The sequence below is a fragment of the Dendrobates tinctorius genome, unplaced genomic scaffold (assembly GCF_039654945.1).
Source record: "Dendrobates tinctorius isolate UK_male_01 unplaced genomic scaffold, ASM3965494v1 ptg000005l, whole genome shotgun sequence".
Taxonomy (NCBI): domain Eukaryota; kingdom Metazoa; phylum Chordata; class Amphibia; order Anura; family Dendrobatidae; genus Dendrobates; species Dendrobates tinctorius.
Genome location: NW_027361673.1, coordinates 35,576,082 through 35,601,307, shown reverse-complemented (window position 1 = coordinate 35,601,307; position 25,226 = coordinate 35,576,082). Strand labels below are relative to the sequence as shown.

Below are 25,226 nucleotides of genomic sequence, written 5' to 3'. Positions count from 1 at the left end.
TTTAGTCTTCCAGGGTATGGACATGACTTCAGAGAGCTCCAAGGTGACTCTTGTAGAGAATGGATCATTGTCTCCCACAGGGCCAAGTACTCAGCCATATGGTCAAACCACACTACCCTGAGAGCGGATATATGGTGGTTATGCGGTGATAAAAGGATAAGAGCCAGATTACCACATGGTTCCCGAGGGGATTGTCCGGTGGTCCAGTTAATCATGCCGTTTCACCTGTTGTCAACAGGGATATGGCCAAAGGTACCTAGTGGAAGAGACAGAAGCGTGAAACTCTGCAAGGATCCTTCCATTCTAGTATCTGCAGAGATGATATTGGAGTTCCCAGGAGAGTGCCCAATGAGTACAAGGCTAGGAACCAGGTAGCAGCCGGGTGGGAATCCATAATTTGGTGGGTGATTATAAAAATGAATGTAGATTGGATAAACTACTTATACTGTAACCAGCAGAGATTTGTTAATTATACCCGAGATTCAGTTAAAGGGATAGCTGAGCAATTAGGACCAACTCCTCTCATGGCTTGGTAGAATAGGATGGCATTAGACAAGTTAGTAGCAGAAAAGGGAGGTGTATGTAAAATGTTTGGATGATTTTGTTGCACCCTTTATCCCTAATACAGATCCTGATGGAAGTATCTCCAAAGCTCTTGATGGACTGACTGCCCTGTTTAATTAATTAGCTGAGAACTCTGGATATGATGACATATTCCTGGACTGAAGAATGGTTTGGGAAATGGTCCGGAATATTCACTTCTACGTTGACATCTCTTTCCATCGTGGCCAGAGTTCTGTTTGTGGATGCTGTGCTATTCTATACATTGGAGGACTTGTTCAAAGACTGATTGACTCTGCCATAACAAAAACATTACATCAAGGAATGGAGACCTTGAAATCCAATGAAAATTTTGGGACTTAATGATAAATATACTGAACATATTACACTCCCTCTATATTATATGAAGATCTTCTGTGAAATCTGACAAAAAGAAATCTGTCCCCAATGTGTACAGATAGATGATTTTATTACAAGATGAGGGAATGTTATAATAATTGTAATAAAGTTCTTTCTTTTATATGTATATATATCTATATGCATATGTGTATGTGTGTGTGAATATATATATATATATATACACAGTATATACATGATTGTATGTATGCCATTATTATGCCTAGTCACTCTTTTCAGCTGATGTTATATGAAGACATGGGTGTAGTGCTTGGTTTGCAAACCTTATCTAACGTACAAAATAAAAGTCATACCTTTACTTCTCTGGTAACGTAGATAAGGATTGCTAACAGCTAAGCATATTGTATGTACTATTTTTGCAAACGAAGTATGTTTCAACACCCTCCTCTTGTATTTTTTAAACTCTAAGAATATGTATGACGGTAGACAGAGGACGGCCCACAGCTAGTGTGGCTGTCATTCTCTCTCCATGCCCGGCATGACCAAATAAAGGATCTTACTTATTCAGGTATGGACGATTTCTAATTGGAAGACTAAAACTCCACTGACATACTGCCTCTGAGGAGAGGACTGGTAGGTTGAGATTAGATAGATCATTTTTCAATAAAGTGTCCTGACGTTTCAGATTCAAATGAAGTGTATCTTGGAGATTGTATAATTATTTGTAAAAGTTGGAAAATATAGTCAATATACTAGAGAGACTGTAGTGAATTGTGTGCTCCTTGTCCTTAAGGGCCTGGGGGCTCGAGGCTATAGCGCGTTCTTTAAGCTGATGAGCCAGTAGACTGTGAGCCTGATTGCCTTTTTCATGATATTTTTGTTTGTAGTAAATGAGCAGCTTCTCAACCTTTCGTATAGATAATTATTTCAGTTTTTCTCTGGTCGCTATCACTTTTCTCAGGATTCTTATCGATGGAGAAATGGTTAATAGTATAAGTTGAGAGGTGGGTTTAGTATTTAAAAAAATAGCATTTTTTAAAATTCTAGACCCCTCCTTAGTACAGTGACCACTCATCACCGCCTTATGAGCTTCCCTACTTTGATCTATTTCTAGTAGGTCCTCTCCTATGTAACATTCGGAACCAAGAAAGAAACATACATAAAATAAACATTTTTTATCAATCAAATTATTTCTTATTATATACACATTATTACATTTTAATTACAGGGCTGAATGTTGTTAGCTACAATAATTGGTCTCCATTTTCGTATATATGTTTCACTATGAAATATATTTAATTATAAAATAGGACAGCTACTTCTATTGCAAAATGTCTTATCTACTACTTGACTACAGTACACACAGAACTCTTACGATGTCTGGCTTGTTTCCATGAAGAGAAGAGGGGTTAAGTTGCCACACAAGTGCTTATATTATCGCGTCAACACTGATCAGAATTTAAAGTGGCTTCACAGGTAAGGCAAGAAAAAATTGTGAATAGTACCGTAATAATTTTGGGTGGAGACGTCACCCACAAGACTGTGCAGAAGCTAGTATGGTAAATATTTTTTGTATGGTATATTTTCAAATGATGCTAAAGTAGTAATTACACAGATAAGACGAAGGTTTGCCACATTTGGTGACAGTTTTTTTATGTGTTCAATGTTTTATGAATGTCTTTTGTAAATTTAGAGGAAACTTATCTCATTGAACATGCTGTCCCATCTGCGGGTAGCAAGTTATAGTGGCTGAAGATTTGAGCAGATTAGTTTACAATTTTGTGGGAACAGATTCAGTATAAGACTGGTTTCACATTCCCGTGACACACCGACTGTGCATGTAATGATCTGACCTATGACAACTGCCTCAGATATACATTACATGTCTGTAGGCTGAGGTCAGGAGATATGGTGGGCTCCTAACGGGTATTCCAAAATGAGCACGATCTGTGATTTATGGACATGAAACTAGCCTTAATTGTTAATATGGTTATTTATGATTCTAATGCGTTGCCTTGCCCAGTTGATTGACTATTATCCTTGTATGCACAATTATTGAAAGAAGGCTGTCAAGCCTGCAGTGCGTTGCTTCCTGCAAGTAGGATACCATGTTCAATCACATTAAAAATGACGTTAAAGGGATTGCTCGGTCTTGTGCTAAAAGTCTATAACCACTCTATTCACTGCCTAGTCTAGCCACAGACATCGTAGAATCCTGACAACGTGCGGTGAACAAACTATGAGGATTCAGAAATCTCCAGTCACATAAATACGGAAATGTCATCATAAGTGCTCAGTGTAGAACACAAGAATGTAATCTCAACCTTATACTGAAAGTGATCATAAAATGTTATGTATCTCAAAATGTTATCAATAAAAACCCTAAGTCATACCACTCAAAATCAGCCCCCACTCAGGGGGGCGTGGCCTAGGCACGAACAGGAGAAGACGTGGGGTGTTTGAGCTCCTGGCCCTAGACCACAAAAAAAGCATTGAATTTAACTGGAAATCCATCCATTTCCACCAGAAGCGTGCCTGCACCCTCTTGGCACAACACTATCACCAAAAAAAAGAAAAAAAAAGCCCCCTGAAGAGTTGCTTACCGACCGCAGGCTCAGCTCGGCTGGAGGGGCCTGGACGGAGGGGAGACGCGGTGCAGGCTGCCGCTGGGTCGCGTCTGATGTGGCCTCCTCGGGTGGGAAGTCGCCTGTGAGCAGAGCTCCCTCGGCAGGCGGGGGAGAGGAGGACCGGAGGATCTAGGAGCGCCGGTGTCTCTGGTGTCTCCAGGAAGAGAGTGACACCCGGAGTGAGCGTGGGAGACGGGACCATCTGCAGCAAGCTCCTCCACTTCGCAGGTTAGACACGGGGGGTCCAGCGGCCCCGCTACCCTCTCTGGCCCTGAGCTAACAGCAGCGGGGGTTAGCAAGCTCCTGAGAGCAAACATCTGAGGAGGGGGGCTGGCGTGCTAACGGGCGGCCTGCCGGGTGCGCGACAGACAGGAACAGGAGACACGGTCTCAGAAGTCTGGGGTAGATGCCGACAGCTGCCATTAACCCCATAAGTGCCGCTCACATGCAGAACTGAGACTCTAATTCCTATATCTGCCTCGGTCCCTTCTCTCTAATCCCCCTCAACAGTGACAGCAAATTAGCTGGGGCAATTTCTTTAGTAAACTGGGACTAATTTTTGGCGCCAGATCCCTCATTGTCTGAGGAGGTAGGGCGCCATCTTCTTTCCTGTCTCTCAGAGAGGAGCTAACAGAGGGCTTGCTGTGTGCCCTGCTCTGTCTCCTCCGGCCGCCCCACTGGCCATACAACAACCCAGGAGACAATCGTCCCACAATTGCATATACCTTTTTTATACAAGAAGCTAAACAAATGCTTCTCTCCTCTACACTTTTTTCGCAAAAGAAAAAGAATTTAATCTTGTTGTTTTCCATGTGCATCTTCTAAAAAACAGTGAGACTGTGCCATCTGCTGGCAGACTAAAGTCACTACACTTGTTTTTCAACTATTCAAACCGTCACCTCTGTTCTCTTAATGATAAACATGCTACTTCTTCAGATAATGATTCGTTAACTGAGCCGATGTTCCAGTGGTGATTTAATGAAGACACGCTCATAATTCCGATATGGTTAAAACAATTAAGGAGCGTGCCAAAGTGCTTCCTGATGGTAATAAAACCCACAAACAAGTGGACCTTGATAAATATTTAAAGAAAAAACCTCCTGCTCAGCATCCTTCTCTGAAAAAACAGACCACCCAAATGACAGATCATCCAGACTCTGATACCTCAGACTCGAGCGAGAACAGCTCGGACAGCGAATCTCGTCCCTGGGACAGCACCCCCATATCCAGGTCATTCCTCAAGAAATCCTTAACCCAGACGATGAAGCCTCTGCTACAGGAAATAGTAGGAATTAGATCTGATCTAAAACACATAAAGTAGGTGGCCGAGTGGAGTCACTTGAAACTACCCAAATGGAATTGGTAGAACATGACAAAACTTTAAAAGAACAAGTTTCCTACCACCAACAACAGTTAAACAATACCCTATTGGCGATTGAAGACCAAGAAAACAGAAGTAGGAGAAAGAATGTCAGAATTAAAGGAATTTCTGAAACTTATGCCACGGAAGCCCTTGAAAAAGTCACAAGAGAGATTTTCTCATCTTTGGTAGGCCAAGACAGAATGGAGAAGATAGTCATTGAAAGAGTCCACCAAGCACTAAAACCCAAACCAAAACCGCCGGACCCCCCTAGAGACATTATATGTGGTCTACTTATGTAGACACGAACGCTATTCTCACCAAAGCAAGGGAAATGGCTCCCCTCCTCTATGATAACTCTCCCTTTCAGATTTTCCAAGATATAGCTCCTTCGACTCTGGCTAAGAGAAGGGTGATGAAACCCCTACTTGACACACTGAGAGCTCACAAGCTTCCCTACAGATGGCTTTTTTCCTTTGGCATCTCAATCATAAAAGATGGAAGACAGATCGCCGTCCGTTCTCCGGATGACCTACAGAAAGTCTGGGAGACCCTGAAGATTCCCTCGGTTGAAGTCTCCTCCTGGGTGCCCTTAGAGGCGAGTTATTCTTACCCGCAGCTGCAAAAAGTGGAGAACTGGTCCACACAGAGGAAGACGGGTTCTCCCAAATCCAAGAAGCAAAATCAAGGATGCTCTGCAGCCTGATCTCATGACTGTCCGCTTGTTAAAATGATGCTAGCTTGGCCTCCGATGGGATGGGATACGGGGAGGGATGACATCCCTTGTCCCCAGCTTTTGAAAAGCCACCCTATCCTCCTCTGGTTTGGCCGGCTTTTGTTATCTTGTTACTGTTTTCTTCGCTTCTAATCTGAAGTTCTCTTTTTCACAAACCACCCTTATGTTTCTCTCGTAACTAAGCTTTACATCCAGCCTTCTAGGTTATTCAGAAGATCACCGCTGGACATCCTGTTCACCCTCCTTATGGACTGTCTTGTCTGCTTTCATATTGAAGCTGGGTTCCCCCCTTCTGCAGATAAGATTCATCCTGTTAATATTTGTTTGTTTGATGTGTTCATTGTTGTTTCGAAATTTATGCATTGGCGCCATCTTTGTCATATACATCAGATGCCATACACACCCTACCTAATGACCAATCAATTCACAGTAGATAGTATGATCATAGCTTCCTATAATGTGAAGGGTTTAAACTCCCCAGCCAAGAGGAGCCAGATTATGCATCTCCTAAAGAAAAGTAAAACAAAAATTGCCTTCCTCCAAGAGACGCATTTTAAAACTGGCCGCTCCCCTGACACATCCCGTTCACTCTTCCCCATTTGGTTCAACAGCAACAGTTCTTCTGCTTCTAAAGGGGTCAGTATTGCACTATCTAAAAATCTTCCTTTCCAATGGAAAGACACGCTCTCAGATCCAGAGGGCAGCTACATTATAGTAAAAGGCTTACTGGCTAACACAATGGTAACTTTGTGCAACCTCTATGCCCCCAATAAGCGGCAAGACCTGTGGCTGTCCAAAACTTTAGAGACACTATCCCTGTTTAAGGAAGGCTTACTTATAATAGGGGGAGACCTCAATGTTACTCTAAATTCCTCTTTGGACTCATCCTCGGGAGCTAAAAATATTTCACAAAAAGCAATTAAGAAGATTCATACCGCCCTGAATTCCCTTAACCTGATTGATCCGTCGCTGACAAATAATCCAGACACAAGAGACTATACTTTCTTCTCCCCCCCACACAATTCATATCAGAGGTTGGATTACTTTTTCATTCAAAACCATTCACTTCCTTTAATAAAGGAAACCCATATTGGCACTATCACACTATCCGACCACGCACCCATATATCTAGATATCCCTATTGCTTCTTTTCCAAAGCCCATGGGAACATGGAGACTAAATGAAACCCTACTGGACAATGATAAAAATCTCAATAAACTTAGAAACACATTGGAACTGTTTTTTTTTAAAAAAACATCCAACCTGATGTCCCCCCCCCATAGTATGGGAGGCCCACAAGGCGGTCATAAGAGGGGAACTCATAGCTCTAGGTTCATTTACCAAAAAAGTAGAGCCAAAGAAATTTTATCCATTATCCATCAAATTAATACTCTTGAAACTGTACATAAAAAATCCTTTGCAACCCAAGCCCAAGAATCCCTGAAAACTCACGCATTTATGCGGTTCTATGAGGCCCTCTACAACTTGCCCAAACCAGTTTCAATGAAAGATCCCATAAAGGCAAAGGAAAAAATTTCTGCTTTCCTTTCTTCTATTGATTTGCCAAAAATTAATTCATCTGACAAGGACATATTATTAGCCCCAATCACTATAAAAGAAATTCTAGACACCTTAAAATCAATACCTAAGGGCAAATTGCCAGGTCCTGATGGATTTCCTATCATATATTACAAAAAAATTCACTAGGGTCTAAGAAGTAAGGTTTCTCCTTGCGGAGAGTGACATGCCAGCTGTGGCTTGTCAAGGTAAGGAGACTTATTCGCCGTGCAATGCTCCTCTGGGAAAATAATATGCAAATTGCCTCTTCAGAAAGAAAGAGGACTTTTACTCTACAGCGCCACCTATTGGTAGTAGCGATCCTACAAGTCACAATCAACCCTTTAACGAGTCTTGTAGTATGACTTAGGATACAAGCCAAATCAGAATCTCAATTTGCAGACACGGTGTTTCGAGCTGTTGGCTCTCGTCAATGCAAAGTATGAGATCTGATTTGGCAAGGTGAGAGGCTCTGGACTAGGGTCTAAGAAGTAAGGTTTCTCCTTGCGGAGAGTGACATGCCAGCTGTGGCTTGTCAAGGTAAGGAGACTTATTCGCCGTGCAATGCTCCTCTGGGAAAATAATATGCAAATTGCCTCTTCAGAAAGAAAGAGGACTTTTACTCTACAGCGCCACCTATTGGTAGTAGCGATCCTACAAGTCACAATCAACCCTTTAACGAGTCTTGTAGTATGACTTAGGATACAAGCCAAATCAGAATCTCAATTTGCAGACACGGTGTTTCGAGCTGTTGGCTCTCGTCAGTGCAAAGTATGAGATCTGATTTGGCAAGGTGAGAGGCTCTGGACTAGGGTCTAAGAAGTAAGGTTTCTCCTTGCGGAGAGTGACATGCCAGCTGTGGCTTGTCAAGGTAAGGAGACTTATTCGCCGTGCAATGCTCCTCTGGGAAAATAATATGCAAATTGCCTCTTCAGAAAGAAAGAGGACTTTTACTCTACAGCGCCACCTATTGGTAGTAGCGATCCTACAAGTCACAATCAACCCTTTAACGAGTCTTGTAGTATGACTTAGGATACAAGCCAAATCAGAATCTCAATTTGCAGACACGGTGTTTCGAGCTGTTGGCTCTCGTCAGTGCAAAGTATGAGATCTGATTTGGCAAGGTGAGAGGCTCTGGACTAGGGTCTAAGAAGTAAGGTTTCTCCTTGCGGAGAGTGACATGCCAGCTCCCAGAGGAGCATTGCACGGCGAATAAGTCTCCTTACCTTGACAAGCCACAGCTGGCATGTCACTCTCCGCAAGGAGAAACCTTACTTCTTAGACCCTAGTCCAGAGCCTCTCACCTTGCCAAATCAGATCTCATACTTTGCACTGACGAGAGCCAACAGCTCGAAACACCGTGTCTGCAAATTGAGATTCTGATTTGGCTTGTATCCTAAGTCATACTACAAGACTCGTTAAAGGGTTGATTGTGACTTGTAGGATCGCTACTACCAATAGGTGGCGCTGTAGAGTAAAAGTCCTCTTTCTTTCTGAAGAGGCAATTTGCATATTATTTTCCCAGAGGAGCATTGCACGGCGAATAAGTCTCCTTACCTTGACAAGCCACAGCTGGCATGTCACTCTCCGCAAGGAGAAACCTTACTTCTTAGACCCTAGTCCAGAGCCTCTCACCTTGCCAAATCAGATCTCATACTTTGCACTGACGAGAGCCAACAGCTCGAAACACCGTGTCTGCAAATTGAGATTCTGATTTGGCTTGTATCCTAAGTCATACTACAAGACTCGTTAAAGGGTTGATTGTGACTTGTAGGATCGCTACTACCAATAGGTGGCGCTGTAGAGTAAAAGTCCTCTTTCTTTCTGAAGAGGCAATTTGCATATTATTTTCCCAGAGGAGCATTGCACGGCGAATAAGTCTCCTTACCTTGACAAGCCACAGCTGGCATGTCACTCTCCGCAAGGAGAAACCTTACTTCTTAGACCCTAGTCCAGAGCCTCTCACCTTGCCAAATCAGATCTCATACTTTACACTGACGAGAGCCAACAGCTCGAAACACCGTGTCTGCAAATTGAGATTCTGATTTGGCTTGTATCCTAAGTCATACTACAAGACTCGTTAAAGGGTTGATTGTGACTTGTAGGATCGCTACTACCAATAGGTGGCGCTGTAGAGTAAAAGTCCTCTTTCTTTCTGAAGAGGCAATTTGCATAAAAAAATTCACTGATATTCTCGCTCCTCACTTATCTAATCTATTTAACGAACTTTTAAAAGGCACCCCTCTACCCAAACAAGCGCTGGAAGCTTTCATATCTATTATACCCAAGGAGGGGAAGAATCCTGAGCTGTGCAGCAGCTACCGCCCAATTTCCCTGTTGAATACAGATGTCAAACTCTGGGCAAAAATCTTGGCCACCAGGTTAAGCGGCCTTATACTCAAACTGGTCCACCCTGACCAAACTGGATTTGTAAAGGGGAGGGAAGGGAAGGACAACACGGCCAGAATTCTCCACTCCATTAACTATGTTGTCAAAACAAAAACTCCCTTAATTCTTTTATTGACGGATAAGCCTTCGATCGTGTAAATTGGCACTTCATGGAAAAGACACTTGAAAAGTTTGGGTTTTCCAACAATTTTGTTAAAGCCATTCTCTCATTATACTCAGACACGTCCGCTAAGATAAAAATTAATGAAATATATATTCTCAGTCCTTTGACATTAGAAACGGCACTCGACAGGGCTGCCCCCTCTCACCCACTCTTTCTATATTAGTAATAGAAACATTAATACAAGCAGTACGTCAAAACCCAGACATCAAGGGATTAAAAGTTAAACACACTGAGCAGAAATGTGCAGTCTTTGCTGACGATCTGCTTATCCTTATCACTAACCCCAAAGTAGCTATGCAGCATTTAATTGAGCTATTTCACAATTTCAGCGAATTATCTGATTTCAAAATCAATTGGGACAAATCGGAAGCATTAAATATTTCGGCTCCGGAAGAAGTCATCCTCTTCCTTAAGAGCATGACACCGTTCAAGTGGCTGACACATCACATTAAATATTTAGGAATTTTCCTCACCAAGACCCCCCCAGACCTATACAAAGAAAATTTTGAAAAATTGATCAATGCAATCGAGGTACAGCTAAAGTCTTTTGATCACCCATACCTCTCCTTGTTGGGAAGGATAAACATAATAAAAACATACATCGCACCTAAGTTAATATACACAATGTCCATGGTGCCTATTTCAATCCCTAAAACTTTCTTTTCATCCCTCAGGAGAACTATCTCACAATATGTCTGGAAGTTCAAAAAATCAAGACTTTCCCATAGATTTCTTACTCTTCCGATTCTATATGGGGGATTAAACTTCCCAGACTTTTCCTCCTACCACAAAGCCATTTACATCAATAGGTGGCTCAGACTTGCGCGTGCCTACCAATCCCCGAACCATAATAACCTGGAACTACTCCTCCTTGGGAAAAATACACACCAGTATATCTGGAACGATGTATCTCCCCCCGCCCATTTAAAATTGGACCCAATTACCCTAACCACTTTAAAAATTAAAGCTGACCTAAGTAAAAAGTGCACGACATCAGAAGGGTTACCCGCACTAACACCCACCAGTATTATACCTTACCTTCTAAATCCCAATTATGATGACATTTTTGATATGTGGTGCTTCCTCCCAACTCAACCTATTTCTCAGCTAGATTTAGGAAAGGTTTCTTTATCAGATATTTGGCCTGAGGGCGCCAGCACGTTCCCGAAGAACTTCATACAAGTGGCCCATGCCTCTGAAATCTTATCAAAATTCAATGCTAAATACACCAAGATCAGAGGCTGGTCCTGAATAGACGTGCTCTTGAAACTTCCCATGCCTATCCCGGGGTTGCTTTCCAGAATATACAAAAATATTGTTTCCCCTTCTAGTCCATCGAAACCAGTTTGCTTACTTTTGTGGGAGAAAGAATTACATTATCAGACTCAGAAGTACATAGGGTTCTGGCCAACTCAAAAGGATTCTCCAGATGCACTTTGTTACAGGAGAACTCCTACAAGATTCTCACGAGATGGTATAGGACACCAGAGTTTCTGCACCATCTTGGTTTAGCTGAGTCTAAATTGTGTTGGAGGTGCGGCTCGGGACTAGGCAACATGTCACACATCTTCTGGACCTGTCCCCTCCTAAAAGATTTTTGGTCAGGGGTCAACAAAACACTCATGGATCTAAAGCTGATATCTAGAAACCTCTCTCCTAAGGAAGTGTTACTTTCTTGCCCCACTTCAGACTGCAGGCTTACAAAACATGGCCCTCTGGCCCTAATGCTGAGTGAGGCTAAGCACTTAATCTCGTCCCACTGGAAAAGTACTTCTCCACCTCCCCTCTCTGAATGGTTTGAAAAAACAAAACAAATTTACAGAATGGAGGAACTCTCTAGTTGGGAAACCCACTCACATCCCCTCTTCTTTAAAGCTTGGGCCTCCTGGAGACAAAAATTTGCCCCTACTTAGTTTTTCAGAGCCCCGGGTCCCTCTGGCCTCCTCTCCTTATTAGCGACATCCCTACAACAGGTCTATACCCCTCTGTTTGTGGATATTACCTACTTTCACATTTCATATCTCTTATCTACAATCCTAAAGTCCCACAAGAATCCTTCGGTCTTCTACTTGTATGACAATCATTCTTTTACCTTTGTACCTCTCTACCCCAATGCATAGTATTTAACATTGTTGAATTTGTTGTATTTTTGTTGTAACTCTTGGTTCTACTCTGTTTGTTGAACTTATTTCTCTTGAAATACTGTCTGAAAATGTACTTCTCAGCGGTACTGCACCTATTGTTTTTCTTTAATAAAGAAATAATTTACAAAAAAAAAAAATCAGCCCCCACTCAGGTCCATCATCTGTTACTGGTAAAATAGGGGTTCCGATTTTACTAGTAGAGCAAAGACTGAGGAAAAGCGACACGGCCGCCACCCCCTCAAATAAAAACCTGTGAAATCTGTGGTCCCATATCCAAGTGCCACTTTCCTTCTGAGCCCTACTGTGCCTAAACCGCAGTAAGCTGCCACATGTTTGACATTATTGTAGTGGAGAGACTCCAATTAACGATGTATGGGGTGCGTGTCTCCAGAAGCACAATGAATGGATGAATGGGGTGTGACAGGGTCACTGGCAGTGTATGTGAGGGGAAATATGTGTTACAGAGATTGCTTTCCTCAGTGATCTAGAAACCCATGTTTCTTTTCAGCATGATATGTGCTGAAGGAGTTAAGCAGCCATGTTATGGGCAGGTTTTTAGGTGAGTAGGTAAGAGATGGGCTGAGTGCCTACTCACCATATCTCCACCTCAAGGGTGTGGCTGAGGAAACCAATGTCCAGCCAGTTTTTTTTCCTTGGTCTGTGTTGTGGCTGATGCTCCTGTGAGAGCTGCCATATGTGTATGAACTGTTTATTTTCTTTTGAGCCAGAAAGGCTGTTTTTTTCTTTTACTGTTGGCAGCGGATTATTCAGGATACTCTCCAAGCGTGTGACAACAGAGCTTCTTTATTCAGGAACAATATATATTAAGCTTAATATATCAGGAATAAATAATTTGTGTGTCTCTATCTGTGCAGCATATACAGCAGACTGTGTCTCTCAAACATAGACACAGGAAAACAGGAAATACAGTCACATGCTATCCCTGTGTGAGCCTCTGGCAGTTTTTTTTTTGTTCTATCTTTATGGATAGCATACATATCTTGCAACTAAACACTCTGTGACGAGCATCAGCTTACGCTGAGTTGTTTTTCTTGAATGAGTGGACCCTCTGGGCCGTGGCACCCACCCAACTAGGGCGAGCTGACCTAGTGAGAATCCACCTCTATACAGAGAGTGTCAGGGGCAAGACCAAGGGGGTGAGCCACCACAGCAGCTGGACCAGACGGCTGGCTCAGGGAGACACTATTGAGTGTCTCGCAACAGGATGGACAGGATACCAAACATAAAGCGAAGTCACAGAGTTTCTTCAGCAAAGGTGGTTTCACACTTTATTCAGGTGCAAGGCATAAACAGGGAATCAGGTGCAGGGCACAAACAGTGAAACACGGCAAGATGCGTGCAAGGGCACGCCAAATGTTCCAGGCATAACACGTGCAGAAAACATACCAGGGTCCAGGGCAGGGTACGTGTTAGGGTTCACACCATTGTTCCTAGGAAGGATGCGTGCTAGGACACGCTAGAGTCCACGACAAGGTGCGTGCTAGGAAACACGCCAGAGTCCAAGGCGGAGTGCGTGCAAGGAGACATGCCAAGGTCCAAGACATGGTAGGTGCAAGATGGTAGGCAACGTCACGCTGGCATCAGACTCCGGACATCTGGCAACGATCGACATGACCAGGGCATCAGGCTGCAGACATCAGCTCTGGACATCAGGCCGCAGTCATCAGGCTTACGATCTCTGGCAGCGATCGGCAGGTTCCGGGCATCCGGCAGGCAAACCAGGGTTTCCATGCAAGGAGACAAGACAAGTTAGCAATACGATGAGTGCTAAGGAACACGCCAAGGTAAGACTCAAGGACGGAGGCCTGCGCGTGAAGAGAGGCACGCCAGGGTCAGGTGAGGCAGAGTACTGCGCGTGCAGAGAGGCACGCCAGGGTGAGGCGAGGCAGAGTCCTGCGCGTGCAGAGAGGCACGCCAGGGTTCAAGGACAGGGTTAGGACCTGTGCGTGCAAGAGGGCACGACAGGGTACATGACAAGACCGGTGCGTACTTTTATAGAAGCACGGGGAGGTATGCCAAGGAGCAGGCAAGGGTGTTATGATGAGTCACCGAAGGAGGAAAAAACAAAATACCAGCTAAGTCCAGAAAAAACAGAGAGGTTGGCAGCTATCGGATTGCAGACCCCTGAACCTATCCACAACAACTAGCAGTAGCCGTGGGGGGTTCCTACGGTGCCCTAGACCCGTCGATCACAGCCGGAGAACTATATAGCCTAAAGACAGAAAGGGGATAAACTAAACTGCCCCAGAGCAGACCCCAAAGCAATAGGCAGCCCCCAACATATAATGACGGTGAAGCAAGATGAAAACACTAACACAGATAGAAAGATAGGTTGAGCAAATGATGGGGCCCAAGCTAACTACATAGGACAGGATAGGAAAGCTGCTGTCTGCCATCCGCAAAAACCCTATCAAAATGAGCCAACCAACTGATAGGAAAAACAGGTCCTGAAGTCGCTAGGCTTCAAAAGACTATATCAGCACTCAGGTATATTCTGAAGACAGAGCAAAATATCAACAGGTCAGAGACAAAAATGGAATCCAGCTCACCCCCGGCCGGGGATGGCAGAACTCCCAAAAAAACAAGGCAAAACAAAACTGAAGAGTACAAAGCAGAGCAGAAAAACTTAGCTTTGAGATGCAGGAATCAGACTGGTCTCCAAGAATCCAGGAGGAAAATCACCAGCCAGGAAGAAGGGCGTCGGCAGCCTTATATCCAGTCCTCAATTCCAGCCACCCAGTCATCATCTAGCTGCCTAGGTGTTTGGTAATCAGCCTCACTACCTTCCTTCACTAGAGGAGGGAGTTCATCAGACCTCAATGGTGAAGGGAAAAATGAACTCACAACAGTACCTCCCCCTTGAGGAGGGGTCACCGAACCCTCATCCATGCCACCAGGGCGATCCGGGTGAGCCCGATGAAAGGCACGCACCAATCTTTCAGCATGAATATCAGAGGCAGAGACCCAGGAATTATCCTCCTGACCATAACCCTTCCACTTAACCAAATACTGGAGTCTCCGTCTAGCCAGACAGGAATCCAGTATCTTCTCTACCTCATATTCCATGTTACCTTCAACCAATATAGGGTCAGGAGGTGCCACCACAGGAACTACTGGTTCAACAAACCTCTTCAACAAGGACTTATGAAACACATTATGAATTTTAAATGTGACAGGAAGAGCTAACCGAAAAGAGACCGGATTAATAATCTCCAAAATCTTGTAAGGTCCAATAAATCTAGGCTTAAACTTAGGAGAAGCCACCTTCATAGTGATATTTTTTTATGACAACCAAACCATATCACCCACCTTAAACTGGGGACCAACGGTCCTATGCCGGTTGGAAAACCGCTGGGCCTTTTCCTGGGAGAGAGACAACTTATCCACTACTTGGTCCCAGATCTGGTGCATTCTCTCCACCACAGTGTCAACACCTGGGCAGGCAGAAGGCTCCACCTGCCCTGAAGAAAATCGAGGGTGAAAACCAAAGTTACAAAAAAAAGGTGACATCAAAGTGGCAGAACTAGCTTTATTATTTAAAGCAAATTCGGCCAAGGGCAAAAATGAAACCCAATCATCCTGATCGGCAGAAATAAAACATCTCAAATACGACTCCAAAGGCTGGTTTGTTCTCTCCGTCTGCCCATTGGTCTGAGGGTGAAACGCAGAGGAGAAGGACAACTGAATTCCCAGCTTGGAACAGAAAGTCCTCCAAAATCTAGACACAAACTGAACTCCTCTGTCAGATACAATGTTCTCAGGAATCCCGTGCAAGCGAACCACCTGTTGCAAAAACAAGGGCACCAACTCAGAGGAAGATGGCAACTTAGGGAGTGGTACAAGATGGACCATCTTAGAGGATCTATCACAAATCACCCAAATAACAGTCATTCTCTGAGAGACAGGCATATCAGAGATAAAATCCATTGAAATATGGGTCCATGGCCTCCTGGGCACCGGCAAAGGCATCAACAAGCCACTAGAGCGAGAACAAGGTTTAGACCGGGAGCAAGTCCCACAGGACTGCACAAAATTCCTGACATCATGAGACAAGGCGGGCCAACAAAAAGATCGACTCACCAGATCTCTAGTACCAAAAATACCTGGGTGACCAGCCAATGCAGAGCAATGAACTTCAGACATCACTCTCTTCCTCCACTGGTCAGGAACATACAACTTTCCACTCAGGTTCAGGGACAACACTCAGGTTTGTCCTCCTGAAACTCTTCCAGAGCACGTCTCAAATCGGGCGAGATGGCAGAAAGAACTACCCCCTCGCCTAAGATGGTAGCAGGCTTAGTCACAACCGGAGAATAAGCAAGGAAACTCCTAGAGAGGGCGTCTGCCTTGACATTCTTAGTGCCCGGAAGAAAAGAGACCACAAAATCAAAACTTTTGAAAAACAAGGCCCACCTAGCCTGTCTAGGATTCAAGCGCTTGGCCGACTCCAGGTAAATCAAATTCTTGTGGTCAGTAAGGACCACGACTTGGTGTTTGGCTCCCTCCAACCAATGTCTCCACTCCTCAAATGCCCATTTCATGGTCAACAGTTCCCGATTCCCCACATCATAGTTACGTTCGGATGGGGAGAACTTTCGGGAAAAGAAAGCACAAGGATTCATTTTAGATGTCACAGGATCTTTTTGGGACAACACCGCTCCTGCACCAATCTCAGAAGCGTCCACCTCCACCAGAAACGGGAGTGATACATCAGGTTGCCGCAAAACCGGAGCAGAAGTGAATCTTCGCTTCAGCTCCTGAAAGGAAGAAACAGCCTCTGGAGACCAATTCAGCACATCAGCACCCTTCCTAGTCAAATCCGTCAATGGCTTGGCAATACCAGAAAAATTAGCTATAAATTTCCAATAAAAATTAGCAAAACCCAAAAACTTCTGGAGGGCCTTCAAAGAAGTGGGCTGAACTCAATCATAAATGGCCTGTACCTTGGCCGGGTCCATTTCAATAGTTGACGGAGACAAAATAAATCCCAAAAATGAAATCCTCTGTACCCCAAAAAGGCATTTCGATCCCTTGACATACAGGGAATTCTCCCTCAAAATCCGGAACACAGTCCGAACATGTTCCACATGAGAGTCCCAATTCTTGGAGAAGATCAAAACATCATCCAGATAGATAATCAAAAATGTATCCACAAAGTCTCGGAATATATCGTTCATGAAGCAGTGGAAGACAGAAGGGGCATTAGTGAGCCCAAAAGGCATCACCAGGTACTCAAAATGTCCCTCCGGAGTATTAAACGCCATCTTCCATTCATCCCCATGCTTAATGCGAATAAGATTATACGGCCCCCTGAGGTCAAGCTTGGTAAACCAGCAAGCACCTTTAACTCTGGAGAATAGATCAGAAATCAGGGGTAACGGATACTGATATTTAACAGTAATTTTGTTGAGGGCACGATAGTCAATACAAGGCCTTAATGAACCATCCTTTTTAGCCACGAAAAAAACCCCAGCACCTAAGGGTGAAGAGGATGGTCTAATATGACCCTTCTCCAATGCCTCCTTAATATAGGATCGCATAGCCTCTTGCTCGGGTACAGATAAATTGAAAAGTCGACCCTTGGGGAATTTACACCCCGGGTTCAGCTCAATAGCACAGTCATAACTCCTATGAGGAGGCAAAGACGCAGACTCATTCTCACTAAATACATCTTAAAAGTCAGCCAAATAGTCAGGAACATCATGTGACTGGGGAGAGGTGGAGAAAACAGGAGCATCACCAAGGGCACACCGACAACCCCAACTCACCACAGACAAAGATTTCCAATCCAGAACTGGATTATGGATTTGCAACCAGGGAAACCCCAGAACAATGGTATCATGCAAATTATGCAACACCAAAAATCTGCAATTTTCTTGATGGTCTGGGGCGACCCGCATTACCACCTGGGACCAAAACTGAGGTTTATTCTTCGCCAAAGGAGTAGCATCAATACCCCTCAAAGGGATAGGCATCCGCAGAGGTGTCATAGGAAATCCACAACGTTTAGCAAAATCCAAGTCCATCAGGTTCAGAGCTGCTCCTGAATCCACAAAAGCCTTGGCGGAAAATGTGGACAGGGAGCAGATCAGAGTAATTGCCAGAAGAAACTTAGGTTGAACACCACCCACAGAAAACGTGTGTGCACAACGTTTCTCTCGTTTAGGGCAGACAGAAATAATATGCGATGCATCTCCATTAAAAAAACACAGCTTATTACGCCTTCTGAACTTCTGACGTTGCGCCCTAGACAAAACTCTATCACATTGCATAGGTTCAGACATTTGTTCAACAGGTGGCAACATCTCTCGTGTAGTTTTGCGTTCACGTAAGCGCCGATCAACTTGAATGGCTAATGACATAGAATCGTCAAGACCAGAGGGAACAGGAAATCCCACCATAGTATCTTTTACAGTTTCTGACAAACCCTTCCGAAAGAGGGCTGCCAAGGCACCATCATTCCAGGTAGTAAGGACCGCCCACTTTCGGAATTTTTGACAGTACAACTCTGCCGAATCTCGACCCTGGCTTAATGCCAACAGGGTCTTTTCAGCCTGATCAATAGCATTAGGTTCATCATACAAAAACCCCAAGGCTTGAAAAAATGCGTTCACATTATTCAGAATAGGATCATCAGGTTTCAAAGAAAACGCCCAATCCTGGGGATCGCTGCGCAGCAAAGAGATGACAATTTTAACCTGCTGCGCGGAGTTCCCCGACGAGTTAGGCTTCAAGTCAAAAAATAATTTATAATTATTCTTGAAATTCAAGAATTTAGACCGATCCCCCAAAAATACATCAGGAGAAGGAATCTTTGGTTCAGCAGCATGTGAATGAGCAAGATAGGTGGAAATTCCCCGCACTTCAGCAGCGAGCTGCTCCACACGATCAGACAATTGCTTCATCTCCATTGAGAGAAAAATTCCCCCTACGGCCTCAGAGATATAGAGGAAAAAATATGCACACAAAAAGAAAAAAAAACTCTGACACTTTTTTCTTTTACAATTCTCTCCTGCCATTGAGTACCCTAGGATCTGCGGTATGGCTGGTGATTCTGTTATGATGAGTCACCGAAGGAGGCAAAAACAAAATACCAGCTAAGTCCAGAAAAACCAGAGAGGTTGGCAGCTATCGGATTGCAGACCCCTGAACCTATCCACAACAACTAGCAGTAGCCGTGGGGGGTTCCTACGGTGCCCTAGACCCGTTGATCACAGCCGGAGAACTATATAGCCTAAAGACAGAAAGGGGAAAAACTAAACTGCCCCAGAGCAGACCCCAAAGCAATAGGCAGCCCCCAACATATAATGACGGTGAATCAAGATGAAAACACTAACACAGATAGAAAGATACGTTGAGCAAATGATGGTGCCCAAGCTAACTACATAGGACAGGATAGGAAAGCTGCTGTCTGCCATCCGCAAAAACCCTATCAAAATGAGACAACCGACTGATAGGAAAAACAGGCCCTGAAGTCGCTAGGCTTCAAAAGACTATATCAGCACTCAGGTATATTCTGAAGACAGAGCAAAATATCAACAGATCAGAGACAAAAATGGAATTCAGCTCACCCCCGGCCGGGGATGGCAGAACTCCCAAAAAACAAGGCAAAACAAAAACAAAACTGAAGAGTACAAAGCAGAGCAGAAAAACTTAGCTTTGAGATGCAGGAATCAGACTGGTCTCCAAGAATCCAGCAGGAAAATCACCAGCCAGGAAGAAGGGCGTTGGCAGCCTTATATCCAGTCCTCAATTCCAGCCACCCAGTCATCATCTAGCTGCCCAGGTGTTTGGTAATCAGTCTCACTACCTTCCTTCACTAGAGGAGGGAGTTCATCAGACCTCAATGGTGAAGGGAAAAATGAACTCACAACACAAGGGCCTGCGCATGCTTTAGAGAGCACGTAGAGCGCAGTGCAGAAACAGCGTGAGGTGCAAGGGAGCACAGAGAGCACAGCTGGGGCACTGGCTAGCTGATCGGGCTGCGGCACTGACAGACGGGCAAGACTCCAGCGAACCCGGCTGAGGCATGGCAGGCGACACAGCTGTCACTGACCGACGAGCACAGCTGAGGCACAAACAGGAGGCTAGGAAGGCCAGGCGCATGCGAAGAGCACACAAAAGAATAAAGCAAGGCGAAGCGAGAAACAAGGCAAGAGCAAGGCAGAGTATGGAACACGGAGCGGAACATAGGCAGAAACATGGAGACAGAACAGAGCAAGAACAGAGCTATCAGCGGAGCGTAGGCCGAAGCCCAGAGCCGGGCCAAGGTAAAGCCTTGGGACTGGCCAGGGAACGTGCTAGAGAGCACCATAGAACAGAGAGCAGGAATAACAGGCAGAGACCGAGAACAGAGAGGAAACACAAGGCAGAGCATAGCGAAGACAAGACATGGCAGAAACAGGCAAGGCAGAGAATAACAGAAGGACTACAAGTCCAAGCAGGACAAGGACGAACATGGCACAACGGACAAACATTAGACAAGGCACGGGACAAGAGACAAAGTGCGAGCACGGAGCGTGTGCAGAGACGCACGAAGAGCAAAGTGCAAGGGCACAGAATAGAGGGAGCGACCCAGCAGACCAAGCAGCAATGCAGGGAAGCAACACAATACTCAGGCCCCGAGCATAGGAAGGGGCAGTCTGATATAGGGCATAGCACCTCCACTTCCGGGTCAGAACCAGGGGAGAACTTCCAGTTCAGATCCTCCAGGATCACAGGGAGCAGTCACATGATCAGGATTCCAGACTTCCAGGAATGATTGCAGATCCAGTGCTAAAACCTAGGCAGGTCACATGATCAGAGTTCCAGACATGCTGAGAAGATTGCAGAACCAGTGCTGAAACCTAGGCAGGTCACATGATCAGAGTTCCAGACATGCAGAGATGAATGCAGAACGAGCCTCTGCTGGAACATAGGAAGGACACATGATCAGGGGTTCTAGACATGACGAGACGATCACAGAAGGCAGAGCAGAAACGCAGGCATCCCGCAGCTCAACAGTCATGAGGTGAGTGTGCACACTGCTCTAGGGAACATGCAGGATAGCAGACATGAGATGCGTGTGCACACCGCTCCAGGGGTCATGAGGCAAAACAGACATGGCGGACATGACAGACATGGCGAGCATGACACACTCATAGACAGGAATGGAGTTGTTGCACCAAATATTCCAACACTGCCATTCAACAACTACTTATCCTGTTAGTCCCATTGCGGTTCTGAAGTCCACAAACTTGGCTCCTGATGGCTTTGTCATACCATCAGCTATCATCTTGTCATACAAACTTGAGTACACCATGCTCCACTATAGGCTCCTTTACATTTAGCGATGCACCAGCGATCCCGACAACGATACGACCTGGTCAGGATCGCTGGTCATCGCTAAATGGTTGCTAGTGAGCTGTCACACAGGCAGATCTCACAGCGATGTAGTGACGTAGCAGCGGTCATTACTTACCTTTCAGACGCGGCGATCCTGACGTCCTCCCGCTCGCGTCCACGTGTCGCTCGTCGGCGCTAGCAGGAAGCCCAGCAGGAAGCGCCCGACGAGAAATGGAACTGGACGATCTCGCGCGATCAGTGACAGACAGCGGGAGAGCCAGTCAGAGGTAAGAATCACACATAGCGATATCGCTGCTGCGTCACAAAATTGGTGTAAAGGCCCCTTAAGTCACGTAAGTGGTGATGTTTTCCATCAACGTGCTTTGTTTGATGGCTTGTGACTATCCATCTTCCTCTTGATTACAGTCCAGAGGTTTTCAATGGGGATCAAGTCTGGAGATTGGGCTGGCCATGACAGGGATTTGATGTGGTGGTCCTTCATCCACACATTGATTGACCTAGCTGTGTGGCATGGTGCATTGTCCTGCTGGAAAAACCAGTCCTCAGAGTTGGAGAACATTGACTGAGCAGAAGGAATGAACTGGTTTTTCCAGGATAACCTTGTATGCGGCTTGATTCATACGTCCTTCACAAAGATTAACCCACCCATTTCCAGCCTTGCTGAAGCATCCCCAATTGCCATTACTTTTGTAGGTCACTTGATGTCATCCTGTGGTTGCTGAGTGACATTCGAATAAGATGACATGATATCATCCTGGTCAGTGGAGAATCGTTTTTGCCCTCTGCTGGTCTGTAGCTTTGTTGTCCCCAGTATCTGCTGCTTGAACTTGTTGTAATGGCTACCGTCTTAGGAATTTTAAGGATGGAGGCAACATGAACCTCACTGTATCCCTCTGCTAGTAAAGCCAGAATTGAGCCCTTCTTTTACTCACTTTTCTTTTCAACTCCTTTGGCATGGTTAAAAGTTATTTTTTCATTCCTATTACTTTTGGGATATTACTAGCACTTATTTTGCCATCCAGCTTGTCCTATTGCAAGAGGATTGTGATCACCACAGCAGGGTTTTTTATGCATTCCTTCGTTAAATAAGATTTGGCTCAGGTGATCACCTGATCAGAAGCACATTAAGTAGAATGAGGTGTAATCTGGTTGGAATTCAACTGAAACTGGAATGGAATGGCTGTCAGACATGTAGAGAAGCTGATTCTTATAAAACTGTGCAGTGGTCTTAGCTTTTGCCAGAGCTGTATATATATATATATATATATATATATATATATACATACACACACACGTTTTGAAGAATATTTAATTTTAAAATGATGTCTCAATGACCGAGAACTGCTGTATGTAAAAGCTCATGTTAAAATCGCATTGCATACGGATGTCATACTTATACTAGATGCGAGGAAATCGCATCATCGCATTGCAAACGGATTACATACGGATCACCATACAGAGAACACTGCTGTGATTCTCAGCTGAGAAAATTGGACCGATTTTTTTTTTATACTGCAAGTGTGAGGCTGGTTTCACATTTGCGTTTTTTAGCGCTGGAAAAAAACGCACACCTGCGCATGCGTTTTTTCCCCTATATTTAACATGGGTGCGCATACCTTCGCGCTGGTAAGCGCATGTATGCGATTTTCATGCGCTGCGTTTTTTTGGGGTGTGCGTTGGGATTTTCCAGACGCAGCATGTTGCATTTTTTGGCCCTGCAAAAAAGCGCATGCGCACATATGCGCACGTTTTGCGCTAAAAATGGCCATTATAGCCTATGGATGCGCATATGTGCGCACTGGCATGCTCATGTATGCGTTTTTTTGCATATGCGTTTTTTTTTTTAAACCATGGAATTTAGGGGTTTGGGTTAGAGTTAGGGTTAGTTAAGGGGTTTAGGGTTAGGGTTATGGTCAGGGTTAGGGTTGGGGTTTGGGTCAGGGTTAGGGTTAAGTATGGTTTTGTTAAGGATTAGGGTCATGGTTAGGGTCAGGATTAGGGTTAAGTATGGTTTTGTTAAGGGTTAGGGTCAGGGTTAGGGTTAGGGTTAGGGTTAGGGTCAGGGTTAGGGTTAGGGTTAGGGTCAGGGTTAGGGTGAGGATTAGGGTTAAGTATGGTTTTGTTAAGGATTAGGGTCATGGTTAGGGTCAGGATTAGGGTTAAGTATGGTTTTGTTAAGGGTTAGGGTCAGGGTTAGGGTTAGGGTTAGGGTTAGGGTCAGGGTTAGGGTTAGGGTTAGGGTCAGGGTTAGGGTCAGGATTAGGGTTAGTATGGTTTTGTTAAGGGTTAGGGTCAGGGTTAGGGTTAGGGTCAGGGTTAGGGTCAGGATTAGGGTTAAGTATGGTTTGGTTAAGGGTTAGGGTCAGGGTCAGGGTTAGGGTTAGGGTTAGGGTCAGGGTTAGGGTTAAGTATGGTTTTGTTAAGGGTTAGGGTCAGGGTTAGGGTTAGGGTTAGGGTCAGGGTTAGGGTTAGGGTTAGGGTTAGGGTCAGGGTTAGGGTTAGGGTTAGTTAGGGTTTAGGGTTTGGGTTAGGGTTAAGTATGATTTGGTTAAGGGTTAGGGTCAGGGTTAGGGTTAGGGTTAGGGTCAGGGTTAGGGTTAGTAAAGTCATGGTTTGGGTAGTGTAAGGGGCCACCTAAAAATGTTGGAAAAAAACGCAAACGCGGTAAAAACGCGCTAAAAACGCATACAAACGCATAAAAACGCTGCGTTTTTTTCATGCATGCTCATAAAAATGCTTGAAAAAAACGCAGCAGTTGTATGCTTATGTATGCGTTTTTTCAATGCGTTTTTTTGCGGGAAAAACGCGCTGCAAAAAAAAGCAAGTGTGAAACTAGCCTGACTCTGGCCTAAGATGCATTATGATTAACTATTGGACTTAATGCGCCCATAAACTATTCTTGCACAGGGGTCCTCTTATGTCTGTGTCCACCCCTTCATACAAGCCATACCGTGTGTTACAAGTTTACAGTAAAATGCCATTCATTAAACTTGCCCCAGGTTCTGCCAGCCACCATAAATATACATTTTTTTTCTGTATCCTTTTAAACCAACATCAAATAATCACAAAAAATGTCTATTGGCAGCTTCTGTCTACTATTCAGGAATAACAGCAAAGTAGAAATAGTGATCAGCAAAAATAAAAGTACAGCTTACTAGTAAAATAAAGCAATAAAAATTATAATATATCCAATTTTGTTTTACTGTAGATCACAATAATAGAAATGGAAGTATAAAAACAACTTCTCTAGTGCATATAAGCTTTTTACTGCATTTTCTTACCACTGTTATAGAAATGCACAAACAATGCAGCCAAGAAAGCGATCAGTGACAACTGCAGCTCTGCTGTAGTTATAAGGTGCTAGATATAGCGCAAAATAACCATAATGCGATCTCCATACTCACCATAACAACAAACTTCAGCTTCTTCTCTGCACTTGCTTGGCCAAATACAAGAAAACACATAATAGTGAGAAAAAAAGAACACGATAAAACCCATCTTGAATGGCCCACGCTGATTTCTGCAGGAGACATAGTGTAGTTTTAAGCTCGCTGAACAGGTAGATCTAGAAGGATTAGACAATAAGGGAAATTCTTAAGAGAAGCAGGGTGGAGCCAACATGAATAAGGAATGATAAGTGATTTCATAGACTGAGTGTTTCACCTCTGGAAGAAAAGTTTCACCATATCTATCCTGCGTGTAGATTGCAATCACTTCCATATCACACTCCACAGATTGCCTAAAGTACAAAGTCTAAGTACCTGCAAGCAAAGTATAACGTCACAGGGACCATTGTAAATGTAGCCAGATCAGAGCACGTCATGAAACATATGATCTATGGTTTCTTAGGCAAGTTACTATTCTAGTTGGATGCTTTTAGCTTGGTACTTTTATAGTTAAAGGGAAAATGTCTGCATGTCATTTATGTGTAAGAGTAGAAAATTGT

At 44.3% G+C, this 25,226-nt stretch overlaps 1 protein-coding gene across 3 annotated transcripts in view; it reads right to left on the bottom strand.

Annotated features, from left to right (window-relative positions):
• The window catches only part of ACP3 (acid phosphatase 3), a 196,554-nt gene extending 171,696 nt beyond the window's left edge, over positions 1-24,858 (bottom strand). For 2 of the 3 annotated variants that reach the window (XM_073569462.1, XM_073569465.1), the window contains exon 1: positions 24,685-24,858. In XM_073569462.1, the coding sequence (XP_073425563.1) occupies positions 24,685-24,813 (129 nt within the window). In that variant the 5' untranslated portion in view covers positions 24,814-24,858. The remainder of the gene's footprint in view (positions 1-24,684) is intronic. The other variant, XM_073569464.1, reaches the window with a different exon arrangement.
• Positions 24,859-25,226: the final 368 nt, after the last annotated feature.